Raw genomic sequence first — 13,756 nt, forward strand, 5'->3', positions numbered from 1 at the left:
TATTTTTGCATTTCAATAATGAACGATTACTATAGATTAAATATATATGACGACGTTCTCGCTTTAGAATGCATTCGATTTATTCTTTCTTGATGATGACCTCAGCAGGAATCGCTGTCTCATGAATAATTTGATGATTTACTTTTCTATATCGACAGAAAGTCAAGAACATTTCACGTAAATCGATATACCCATCGAAAATTCCATCGAGAGCTTTCACAAGATTCCATTGATATGTCACGAGAGTAAAATGTTACTTTAATAATATGTCAAACCGTTGTAAATTGGTTTTCGACGATGCTTCTCGCGGAAAGCAGGTTTACGTGAGATTGACACGAGGATTTTAGATGTGAGCAACTTACCGGTAATATTATCAATATTGAAGTAAGGGCTCGGTGGATCGATGGCGTATCCCGCTATGTTACTATCAGCGTCCGTTGCTGTGAAAGCTCCCACGACAGCGCCGGTGGGTTGCTCCTCTTGCATCTCTATCAAGTAACGGGGATTTTCTCGGGTCCACGGTTTCAAGAATTCTGGCGCCATGTGGTTCACATCGATGATAGTCACTACTAGTTTGCCTGTTGAAAAACGCGCATTATGCAGGCATGATACAGAATATTTCTCCTTTCCTTGAACATATCTTATTTACCTCGTCCTTGCTGTAATGTGGGCGCCGTGGTGTCGCTTACAACAATCGTAACGCTTACTGTAGCTGCTATGTCACGATCCAGGCTGCGAACGACGGAAACTTGGCCCGTAGCGCGATCGACTGCAAAGAAGTCCTACGAGAAAGAATAGAAGCACGTTAAAAAAGTAATATATATTTTATTTATATATATATATATTATATTAAATACTTATATGTAAAATATTATATATACATATATCTTATTATAATTATATATAATATTAATATATAATATTATAAAATATATAATATGTATAATATATGTATTATATAAAAGAGAATATAATCTTTTATAAAAAAATATATACCATATATTTTGAGAATTTTTTATTTCTATTTTCTATGAAAATTTCTACGATAAACTTATTACGTGGATTGAACGACTTTTGAATCGAAGTTAAAACGAAAATATCCGTGGTACCCTGAAAGACTTGCTGTCGTTGACGCGCTGGCCGTTTCTGTCAATAGCGGTGATTGGCTCGGAAATGGCAAAGTTCAAAGCTTCGAGATTCGTGCTGTCCGGATCGGTGGCTTTCAATGTTGTGAAAACGGTGCCAATTGGCGTGTCCTCTGTAACTTCAGCTCGTTGCGTTTCTGGCGTGAAATACGGGGCCTTGTCGTTGCTGTTCTCAACTTCGATCATCAGCGTCGTCGTTCCGGTCAGACTCGGTGTTCCTGAAATAAAAAAGACAAATAAAGTCACGTAAAGAAATAAATTGCAACTATTTCAACAAAATGTTAGTTAATCCCCACAAGATATAAAATTTTATTTCTCAATCATCTTGCTTTATAAAGAAAATTATGAAGCTTTCAAATAATGACAATAATTTTACCTTTATCGAACGCTATGACTTCCACGTGATACGTATTCTTCTCGTCATAATCCAACTTTCGAGATACTGTGACGACGCCTGTGCTCTCGTTGACAGCAAAGTCATCGAAAGCTCCTTTCTGTATTCTGTAGACTAATTCTGCATTAACTCCACTGTCGGCGTCCGTCGCGGTTACCTCCTCTACGACAGTTCCTGTCGAAATCAAATAAATAATTAAGTACATTTAATCCCAATTTTATGCCAATGGTGAAATGCTTCGTGATAGGAACGTAAATCCCTTTAGATTGTAGTAGATGCTTCTAGTGGACACGATTCGGAATCCCGGGAATAGCACGAGATTGCGCACAATTGTTGTTAAGCATAATCCGGGTACTCACCAATCGGCGAAATCTCCGCGATACTGGCCGTATATATATCATGCGGAAACACGGGCGCGTTGTTGTTAACGTCGCGCACGGTGATGTTGACGAGGGCGGAATCGACGAATATACCGTCGCTCGCCTGTATCGTCAGGGCAATCCAGTCGTGGGTGGCGTTGGTCATATCGACCGGACTCCTGACAGTGATCTCGCCAGTGTCCGGATCGACGGCAAACAGCCCCAGCTCATTACCGCCCACCAGGGCATACGTGATTTTCGACGTCTTGTCCTTGTCTCGCGCTTGTACCTTCAATTCGGGCTCGAATTTCTCGGCACCCTCGTCCACCACCGCGCGATATTTGTCCTGCAAGAAACGCGGCGGACTGTCGTTCGCGTCTATCAAGCTGATGCGCAATGAAACGCTCGTCGTTTGACCTTCCCCATTGTCGTCCGTTGCCTAATGAAAAAGGGAAGATTTGTTCAATTGCTACTTGTTTACAACATGTCTGTCAATTTCAATACTGTCAGTATGCAAATTCAATACTATATGCAATATTGAATATCTCTCTAGTTGTGTCTTTTATAACATATTATATTATATAATTATACATTATATTAATTAATATTAAATATGATACATTAATTATGCCTACATTATTATTATACAATTATGTAAATTACAAAACGGGCAACAAGAGCCAAATCGCGGATGACAATGCGTTATCCTAACAAAACTAAATAATTTTTCGTTAGAATTAAATACCGGTGCACAAGGCACCAAATTTTTACTTGGACACGGCCAAGATTTTAAATATGAAATAATCTCATATTTTGAGATTTAATTTCAATACCCCTTTAACCCCCCTACGGAAAATAAATAAATGAATGCAAGAGAAAAATATAGATCCGAAAATCGCTGAATCGGGAATCGAACCCGAGACCTTTCGCTTGCCGGGCGACTGCTCTTCCAGCTGAGCTATTCAGATCCCTTCGATTCTATACTTTTCTCTGTTATATATATTAATGTTGGTAAACAAACGCATTTTTTAAGCCAGCGTGTATCAAATATAAGAGTTTTAACAAGGCTCTGTAATATAAATATAAATTTAACGTATAAGACGGGCAACAAGAGCCAAATCGCGGATGACAATGCGTTGTCAACATTGTCATCCGCGATTTGGCTCTTGTTGCCCGTCTTATACGTTAAATTTATATTTATATTACAGAGCCTTGTTAAAACTCTTATATTTGATACACGCTGGCTTAAAAAATGCGTTTGTTTACCAACATTAATATATATAACAGAGAAAAGTATAGAATCGAAGGGATCTGAATAGCTCAGCTGGAAGAGCAGTCGCCCGGCAAGCGAAAGGTCTCGGGTTCGATTCCCGATTCAGCGATTTTCGGATCTATATTTTTCTCTTGCATTCATTTATTTATTTTCCGTAGGGGGGTTAAAGGGGTATTGAAATTAAATCTCAAAATATGAGATTATTTCATATTTAAAATCTTGGCCGTGTCCAAGTAAAAATTTGGTGCCTTGTGCACCGGTATTTAATTCTAACGAAAAATTATTTAGTTTCGTTAGGATAACGCATTGTCATCCGCGATTTGGCTCTTGTTGCCCGTCTTATACGTTAAATTTATATTTATATTACAGAGCCTTGTTAAAACTCTTATATATGTAAATTACCTTATAAGTGAGGAAATATTCCGTCTGTTGTTCGTAATCTAGACATGGCGAGGTACCGGGCGTCGGGCAGGGTGCGACGGTGATGCTGCCGGTCTTCTTGTCGATCGCAAAGTGTTCCGCACCCTGGCCGAGTAATTGATAGACTATGCCAGCAGTACCAAAGCTACGGAACACGGAATCGTGACGTATGAATGAGGTAAGGAAATCGTGCTTTGAAGTCTCGTGGAACAAAGCGCGGCAATTAACAAGCCCTTACCGCCCGCTGTCACGATCCTTCGCCGTGATCGTTATAATTGGGCTTCCTGGAGCCGCCGTCTCGGACACCGAAGCCGTATACGTCGGATTGCTAAAGGAAGGCGCGTTATCGTTTGCATCCGTGATGGAAATTGTTACCGTCGCCGTGGATGAGAGCTTCGGGTTCGTATGAACTTCCTCGGCGAAAACCTGGAAATCATAACAATTTTCATTCAGTTGGAGAAATTTCGCATTAAAATCGTAATTGTCAAGGAAAGTTTTTATCTATCGTATTCGCAGTCTTTGCTGCGTGAAATTATTCTTCTTTTGAAAATGATAATAATTCTATTTATCTGGAAAAGACTATTTACAGTAGACTTACCAAAATAATGAATTTTCGTTGATTAGGATTTTCATAGTCGAGGGAGCCGTTCGTAACGCGAATGTTCACAGACGTGCTACCAGTCGCTAGCACCGGCTCCACGGTAAACGCACCTGTTATATCTTCCAGACGTAGAGAGAACACGGAGTTTAAGCCCTTAAAGTGGAAAGCGGTTTTATTCTCCGCCGCGAGCAAAGTAGAATCTCTCTCTCAACCAGAAGAGCGAAATGAGACGTGTGCGCGCAAATAACGAGAAACGCGGTAACGTTTCTACCACGAACGGCCGATCGATACGATGCACTGCAACGGGTGTAATGATAATTTGAATTTTATCGAAGCTTTATAATATATTATGAATTATTTATACTTGACGTTTTCCATTTGCGTTGCCATTAAAGCGGCATTAATTTAATAATGCAGACCGAATTAAATGCGCGCACTGTAAAATAGCGCGATGCCTTTCCGTTCGTCGCCATTGTTGTGGAATATATATGTATATATACGTCGAGAGCTTTACACAGAAACTCGAATACATTAATATGAATGTCGCGTTAACAAGCGTTTTACCATGTACCGGATTTTCTCTTGATTTTTCGACACGGCAATAACTAATGCATTTGCATGGAATCGTCGACGAACGGATACAGCGGCATCACTATTCCAGCAGTCCCATTTCGCTCGACCAGAGGAGTGTACGTGCATCAGGTGACGCTCGACAATTGGTAATGGGGTAAAATCGACGTGCACTCACAACATCCGGATCTTTCACCGTCATGTCCAGATGCGGCAGTGGCGTGCCGTCCGGCACATTTTCTGGGATCTCGATGTTGTACTCGCGCCGATTAAACGTAGGCGGCTCGTCATTCACGTCCTTGATCGTCACGGTCGCCTCGGCCGTCGATACCGTCAGCTTGTCATTCCCGGGCATGCCGTCGATCAGCTCGCGAGCCTTCACGATCAACGTCAACACGCCCGTAGAGTTTTCCAGCGCCTCCCGATCCAGCGGCTTGGCCGTCCTTAACTCGCCTGTGTCGTCGTCCAGCAGAAAATAATCGAACGGGTCTGCAAACGTAGACATCGTCATGTACAAGCTCATTGTAAAAGAAAGTTTGCAATTTTTTATACTTGACATTTTTTTACTATTAATTTATGTTAGATATTTTGAAATTACACATAGAAAATCTCTTAGAATTTACCCTGAAAATCCTAGTGATTCTGGGATAATATGGTGTAGGAAGAATTTTATAAGATTTTCTCTGATTAATATTTACCACAATAAAGATATTTAATATGTGCATAGTAAAATTAATCGAACATATCTTATTGTGGTAGATTCATTATTATTTTTTATTGTAGTAAATATTAATCAGAGAAACTCTTATATAAAACTTTTCTAATACCATATTATCCCATGATGTCATAATACCATATGATCATATTATCATGATACAATATTAATAATAATATTATTATCATCTATATTATTATTATAATAACAGGTTAAATTCTCTTTGAAGATACTTTTTTGAAGAGACTTTTTTGAGCATTGTTGTAATTTTGTAAATCTGCGTTTACATATATGAAATCTGAATTAAAATTTTACTTCAAAATGGGATTATAGTCCTTTACGCGATTTAAACATGAAAAAAAAAAGAGATTAAGACTCACTGGTGACCAATTCGTAGATCATCTTCCGCGGCATACCCCTGTCGCCGTCTCGTGCCTTTACGGTCATCACGAGAGTCCCGATGGGATCGTCCTCGCGTACCACACCTGTTAGCGAATCCAGAAATTCCGGCGGGCTGTTCTGAATATCCGCTACCTTGATCTCCACGCCGGTGGTTCCATTGTTCAGGCCGTCCTGCGGACAAAATTCGCACGTTCGGTTGTCGTTCGTCTTTTGCTGGGATTTTCTTGAGTGCTCAAGCTATCTCAGCTTCTACAAAGTTCAACCTGCTTCGTATTCTCGACTCTTGATTACATCTCTTTCAGTCACATATCTATTTTTTGAAAAGATGATTTTTAGCGTGAATATTTTCAATCAAGTACTATCAATTTTATTTAAAATAAATAATTATATATAATAAAGATAATAAATAATTTTATTTATAATAAATAAAAATAACTTGTAATATATTTGTAAAGTGACTTTGCTTTTTGTTATAGATGCGGAGATCTTCCGGGAATATTATCTTCAAACTCTCAAAAATATATTCGTCGCTAATGGAAATTAATACAAGTACGTATAAAAAAATTGTATTTTAAACTTCGCGCCTTTTCTCAAAAGTTTAATTTGCAGAAGTTAGCAACTCTGCTAAATTACATTTCCCTAATATCGAGATGGCAACCCTTGAGAAATTCGCAACTTACTTCAGTTTGTTTATACGTTTCCCGCGTAAACGCCATGACGACGGTCCCCGGAGAGAGTAGAATCCGAGTTTTAGTTGGCGTACATTTCGCCGAAGTATATTCTTTCGTGATAATTTTTCCATCTATCCATTACACAAACCAACGAGACCGAGGAAAGAATGCGGGACTCATTTATTCCCGAGGGAAAACCGAGGTAAGTTTATTTTCAGCGACGATCGAGAATTTCGCGAGTATCCCTAACCGAAAAAAATGGCGAGTTTATTTACCTAAAATAAAAGAGGGGCATAAAAAAAAATTAAACCGTCCTCCCTCTCTCTCTCTCATTTCCGACGATTTATCTCACAATCGTCGAAAAACTCAGTCGTAATAACGCGCGTGTCTGTTTCGCGCCTTTTATTTCATCCTCGCTATCGCGCGCGATGTCAGGCTTCCCTTGCAAGAGGACGATACTTGAGTCGCTTCCGGAGAGAGAACGCGTAATTAAAATCAATCTCCGCTCGCGCGCTCACACGTAAAGAGCTTTCGTCGTCGCACGACGTGTCGCAAGTGACTGTAATTATCTCTTTATACGTGATCTCTCGCACACACGTGAGTATACGAGGCGAGGATGACGTTCCAAGCGCGCGCTTGACGACATTGATTAATTAATCCTTGCCGCTCCGAGTCTCTCTTCTCGCTTAAATAAAAGAAAAATCGCAATTTTTCGCGACTCATCTTTACACGGTTTTTTGGAAAATTATTTACTTCATTTTTAATTAATACTTTTGTCTACAATTTTTCGAACTTTTCGCGTATAGTCTATAATTGAGAAAAAAAATTTTTACTTTTATAAGGTTATAATACTTTGCATATTTTATGTAAAATACATATTTTTTCGTGTTTTATAGTATTATGAAGAATATTAAACTCAACTCGTCTTTACACGTTTCTACAATTATTTGCTTCATTTTTTTTTATTAATACTTTTGTCTACAATTTTTCGAATTTATCGCGCATAGTCTATAATTGAGAAAAAAAAATCTCTACCTTTATAAAGTTATAATTCTTTGCATATTTTATATATTTTATATAAAATACGTATTCTTTCGTGTTTCATACACAGAGAGAATGTGTCGCTTATCGCGTATAGTCTAAATAATTGAGAAAAAATCTATACTTTTTTATAAGGTTATAATACTTTGCATATTTTATATAAAATACGTATTCTTTCGTGTTTCATAGTATTATAAAGACTATTGAATATTAAACTCAACTCGTCTTTGCACGTTTCTAAAATTATTTGCTTAATTTTTAATTAATCTTTTTGTCTTCAATTTTTCGAATTGTTGCTTATCGCGCATAGTCTAAATAATTGAAAAAAATCTCTACTTTTATAAGATTATAATATTTTCTATATTTTATATAAAATACGTATTCTTTCATACACAGAGACAATTTTTTCTTAGAATTTACCCTGAAGATCATGGTAATCGTGGGACAATATGATATTGGAAGAATTTTATAAGAGTTTCTCTGATTAATATTTACCATAATAAAAATATTAATATCTACCATAAAAAATATAAAATATATTTGATTAATTTTATTATGTACATAATAAAATTTACTTGTATACATATTAATATTTTTTATTGCGGTAAATATTAATCAGAAAATCTCTCATATAATTCTTCCCATATCATATATCGTCCCACGATTACCAGGGTATGATTTTCAGGGTAAATTCTAAGAGAAAATTATCTCCCTGTAGAGTTTTCTAAAGAAAATATTCAACTCAAATATATTCATATATAAAATGTGAAAACTCATCCATAAATTGCAATGACTTGCCGCTTTTCTCTAATTTAAATTTGTCTAATATGAAGATTGTGTCAACAAAAAAGCCACGGATCAGATCACATTTAACACTAAATGTGCGCGATGAGAAAGTGCCATTACGTTGCACGTACGCGCTACAGTACTGACAAATATTTACTTGTTTTTCTTCAATTTCGCGTTATATTCCTCAGATAAATTGCGAAGAGAGGAAAATAGCGCGAAATCGATGTATGGCGGGGAAAACTGCATCGATCATACGAGCACGTTTCGCTGTGTAACACCTAAATAAGCTCAATGTTTACCGTTTTATCGCGTGAGAGATTCGTTTTGCGAAAATGCATAGTGAATCACAGTCCACGTTTTTTCATCAGCGCGAGCTCAAACTTTTCCACGTGCGCATGTACACGCGTTTCTATGTATTTTAACACGTATCGGAACGCGATATACGACGTCAACGTGCAGAATCAAAGGGCAACCGAGATAACTAAGGTTTCCGATTTCCACCGATGCCGCACCATCTGCCTTTAATCTGTAACCCTTTGAAGTTATGTAAATTCGATAGTGTTCCTCGTGCTCACGTTCATTTTCAATAATACGAAGCTTTCTCTTCGGAAGCAAAATCGCGCTTCGATTCAACGTGATTAAAGTTTACGCGTGTTTCGAGAAAATTCAGATTAAAAATATCAAGTATCAATGGATAAAATCTATTAATTGTAACGTGATAAATAATAATAAAAAATGCAAATATTTTTCAATTGTCGTTATATATAAAAAATAAAACTATATCTATATATGTTATACTACTTACGCAGCATCCCATTATGAATAGATTTGAGCTAATTACACCTAACGTCATCGTTACATCAAAGACTTTTATATGTATCTCAAATGAAGCAACTGAGAACTATCACAAAATTGAGTCGTCGCATTTAAAAAATCCAAGAATATTTGATGTTACGGGAGATGTGACACATAGATAGTTAGCTTTATTCGGTATGAATTGCAGAAGCCTCTTCTCTCACGCATAATTAATACTGATCTTCTCTCTCTTCACAGATCTACTCACGCTTGCCCGCAGCAGCAGCTGGTAGAAAGGTCTCTCCCGATAGTCGAGGGGTTGTCGCAGGACCAGGGCGCCCACGTACGTATTCTGGCTTCTCTCGACGTTGACGATGCCAAACTTCTCGCACGCGTCCAGGAACTGCAATAAAAGTCGATCGTTAAATGCCAGTTCGACAGCGAACGATCCAACGGTATACTTCACATTCGAGAACATTTGGTGTTTGTGGAATGTTCATTAACAAACATTTATCCTTGATTAATCAATTTATCATTCAGATAATAAAAATTAAATATTAAAAATAGTTAAAAAATTAAATAAAAAGTTAATTAATATTTAACGTAATTATTTCTTTTTTTAAATATTAATTATTTTCGACACTGTTTTATAATTTGTTTATATTTGTATTTTACAGATCAAACATGTGCACTACAACTACGCTGCTGTACATAATAGTACGGTGAGTTTTAATTTATTTCTTTAATTTAATGGGCTAATTTTTTACAAAAAATATTTTTTTTAAATAACGATATATAATAGTTAGTAATAATAATTAAATAATAATTTATAAATTTGATTTATTGCAGAGTGCTGAGCGAATAGTTTCCGTCGAAATAATAATAAAATGCGCGTTGTATGCAAATAATCTACGTCGGGAGTGCCGTACAAAGTGCCGCGCAAATCGTTTATTTTTTTTCGTGATCGTAATTAATCGTGTTTTCGCGAGTGTCATGTGAATACAAGAGAAATAAAAGGACGACCAACAATAAGAGAGGAGGAGGAGGCCCGGGGAGGCATCAGGCAACAAAGGAGTAACCGTGAAGTAAATTTTAATTATTAAATACTTGACAATATTATTTTATTTTAAAATATTAAATAAATTATTTAAAATCATTAATATTTTTTAATATAAATATATTTTTTTTGGAATTACATTGCGCGTATTCAAAATTTTTAAATAACAGTTTGATCTTTAAGAAAACTTCTTTTCGTAAAACATTTGTAGCATTTATTTCAGCAAATAAAAATTGAATTATTAAAAATAGTTAAGAAATTGTGTGTGAATAAAAAATTTAATTAATATTTAACGTAATTATTTTTTAAAATAATAATTGTTTTAGACACTGAGTTATAATTTGTTAATAATTGTATTTTACAGATCAAACATGTGCACTACAACTCCGCTGCTGCGCGTCGTATCGGTGAGTCTTAATTTATTCTTTAATGGGCTAATTTTATAAAAAAAATATTATTTTAAAATTTAAGCAAATTTTAGCAGCTTAATGCTTTAAAGAAATTAATCGAGTTTCAAGTAAACTTTATACATATTTTTTGGAATATCATTCTTCTAATATAAAACCAAAGTGCATAGCGCGCGCTTGTGTTGATCTAGCCCATATAAAAGTTATGATTTTTTGTGTCACTTGAATCAAACTTCTGCGACTTCTCTTTATATATATGTGTTTCATCCAAATGCTTATAAAATATATGAAGGCTTATAAAAAATTGCGAAATCTTATTCTATCGCATTTGATTATTCAGAGTTCGATAACTCTCTGTTAAGATATAAAGATTTCATATATTCGTTATTCGTTAAAATAATCGAAAAATGCTAGGTAAATTCCGATTTGAAAAAAAAAAAAAAAAAAAAAAAAAAACTACATAAAAAACAGATTACTGCAGAATTATGAAATAAATACATACAATTCTATACGTATGGTATCGATTTTCAATATGCCTGACACAATTCATGCCTAGAAAATTCGGATATAAAATATTTTATATTTTGACAGATATATATCTCTAATTTACAATGGATTTGTGGCACAAATCTGTTATTTGTTCTCCAAACGTCTCAATTACCGCATTGTCGCGGATTTGAAAAATTTCGTTGTTGATTCGCAAATGATTCGCGCGTCAATGTTAACCCTCCCACCCCCTCAACTCTGTAAACATTAGTTATATTTAATAACTGGGAGCAATCACGTTGTTCGCGCGCGTATAACGCAAACCGGGCATTTAAAGTGTGCCGTAAAGCCGTCGGGCCATTAGTTAAAAGCTTTTACGGTTTTGGTCGCGCCTAACGGCCCCGAGCAAAATTTATCGAGCGGATATGACGTAGGAAAAGGGAAAAAAAGGGGGAGAGGAAGGGGAAATGGTGCGTTGTACGTACTAATATCCCGTCTTTCATGGAAAAGGGTAAAAAGAGAGAGAAAGAGATCAGAAGGCTGCAGGTAGATAATTTTAATGGCTCGCGAGATGATATACGAATTGGTTCCTTTTTTTTGCAGAGGGTGGAGTAGAAAAAAAGACGTTCGCTCTCGCGATACATTGCCGCTTTTCCCGTCGACCGAATTCTCGGGGCGTTTCTTCGTACCCTTTTGCCGATGCGAAACGAACAACGCGCATCGCATAACCGATCGCGCGCTATATCGATCGAATCTCCCGAGCAGAAAGCAGTTTTCAACGGCACTTCTCCACGGTAACGCGTTACAAGTTTCCGTAAATACGATTTTCGGCCGTGACGTAAATTTTATGGACTTCCGCGTTGCGCTTCGCAACCGGAATAAGAACTTATTACGAGACGTTCTTGTCGGACATCCGCGCGAACTCTTTTATAAGTGTATATAAAAGTTGTATTTTTTGTGAACATGCCACTTGCAGCTTTCGAAATTCAACCATTTTTCAAGGTATCTATGCACCCACCTTCTTCCTCATATCGGTGCCTTGAAATTTAAAGTCGCTATTGCTATTCATATCTCTTTCATACATTTAAGATTTTAATATTGCTATACATATTTTAATGATATTTATATGTACAGAAAGAATTTTTTTTTAATTTACCCTGAAAATCATGGTAATCGTGAAACAATATGGTATTGAAAATTCTTACAAAAATTCTTCTGATTAAAACTTACCACAGAAAAAATATTAATATGCGTACATAGTAAACTTCACTATATGTATTACATGTAATACATAATAAAATTAATCGAACTTATTTTCTATCTTATTGTAGTAAATATTTAAAATGAGAGAAACTCTTATATAAAAGTCTTCCAATATCATATATTATCTCATAATCACTATGATTATCATATAGCTAATTATTTAGACATGATAACTAAATTTCAGGAGTAATACATTTGCTGCGCTCAGCTTTTTTTTTTTTTACGTAAGATACTCAAAGTATAGAGAGTCTGTTATAAAATATAACATATAGAGCCGATTACAAAGAAGAGAATACTTCAGTATTCTCCTACGCAGCGATAATAAAATTTCCGCTTGCGCGCGGAACGATTAAATTTGCGAATGCTCCGCTTTGCGCTGCGAGGTCCGCTCGTTCGTGCGAAACAGGCCACGTGTTTTCCGCGGGGGTTAACGTCAACCTTCGCAGCGATGATTGCGAAAGTCCGACTAGAAGAACCCAGAGAGGTGGCTGTCCGTCGTCGTCGACGAGACTTCGGCTCCCTCGGGCGTGCTGCTCGACATTGCGAGGCGAGCCTCTATCTTCTTTCTCTCGCTCTCCCTGGGTTTATCACGGGACAGAAGCGCCGAGATAACTTAATGGAAAACTGCGAATTACAAAGCGCTTCCCGGCAACGAGGGGCCGATATTCCGCCCCGTCTCGCGAACGGAGAGGAAACACTTCATCCAAGGCGAGCTGCTCTCTTCATTTACGTGAAATACCGGCTCTTGCCATACATCTTTTATCCCCCAACTGCATCGCAATGAAGGGTGTGCAGCAGCACCCTCGGATCCTGATGCTGCGTCGTAAAGGAGCCGGGACGACTTCTTAATGAACCTCTTGAGCGGAAAGTATAGTAGTTCGTTCTTTTTACAATCTGCTTATTATCCGCTTTTTACCGCGCAAATGCGACATCGGATGAGGTAGTTGAGAGGCAAATTCGGAGATTCTTTTTATTTTTTATTTTTCTTCGCTTCTCTTTCTTCTACACCGACTTGCGCAGCAATCCGCCCTTGAATAGGTACATAATCGGCGTCCCGATAATTCTCTTTCATCTGATAAAACCGGGTTACTTTGTAACAGAATGCATAATTTAATCGGTATCCATTGAAAAAACTCGACGGAAAAAGCAGAATCTTCCCGATCAGATAAATTCAAAGAAATTTCACGAAGGTATAGTTCTGTTATAAACTAATCGGTTTACCGCGGAAACACGAGCATTAACGGATAAATTGATATATGAATTCGCGGAGGGAATGTCAGACCCTATTATACCTTTATTTCATCAGCGACGACAAAGAAGAAGAATAGCAAGAAAAACTTTCGTTTCTTATCGAGCGCGTGCTATACT

General features: G+C 36.9%; 1 protein-coding gene across 1 annotated transcript in view; it reads right to left on the reverse strand.

The window, feature by feature from the left end:
• Cad87A (cadherin 87A) overlaps positions 1–13,756 on the reverse strand; it is a 231,946-nt gene that overhangs the window by 7,587 nt on the left and 210,603 nt on the right. The window contains exons 7-17 of the mRNA XM_085485287.1: positions 9,444–9,578; positions 5,858–6,050; positions 4,941–5,251; positions 4,190–4,345; positions 3,830–4,017; positions 3,574–3,736; positions 1,899–2,337; positions 1,522–1,713; positions 1,110–1,363; positions 650–782; positions 363–578 (exon numbers count right to left, since the gene is read on the reverse strand). Coding sequence (XP_085341413.1) covers positions 363–578; positions 650–782; positions 1,110–1,363; positions 1,522–1,713; positions 1,899–2,337; positions 3,574–3,736; positions 3,830–4,017; positions 4,190–4,345; positions 4,941–5,251; positions 5,858–6,050; positions 9,444–9,578 — 2,380 coding nt within the window. The remainder of the gene's footprint in view (positions 1–362; positions 579–649; positions 783–1,109; positions 1,364–1,521; positions 1,714–1,898; positions 2,338–3,573; positions 3,737–3,829; positions 4,018–4,189; positions 4,346–4,940; positions 5,252–5,857; positions 6,051–9,443; positions 9,579–13,756) is intronic.

This window comes from Nylanderia fulva, unplaced genomic scaffold (genome assembly GCF_048542155.1).
Source record: "Nylanderia fulva isolate GAGA-0341 unplaced genomic scaffold, ASM4854215v1 Scaffold36, whole genome shotgun sequence".
Classification (NCBI taxonomy): domain Eukaryota; kingdom Metazoa; phylum Arthropoda; class Insecta; order Hymenoptera; family Formicidae; genus Nylanderia; species Nylanderia fulva.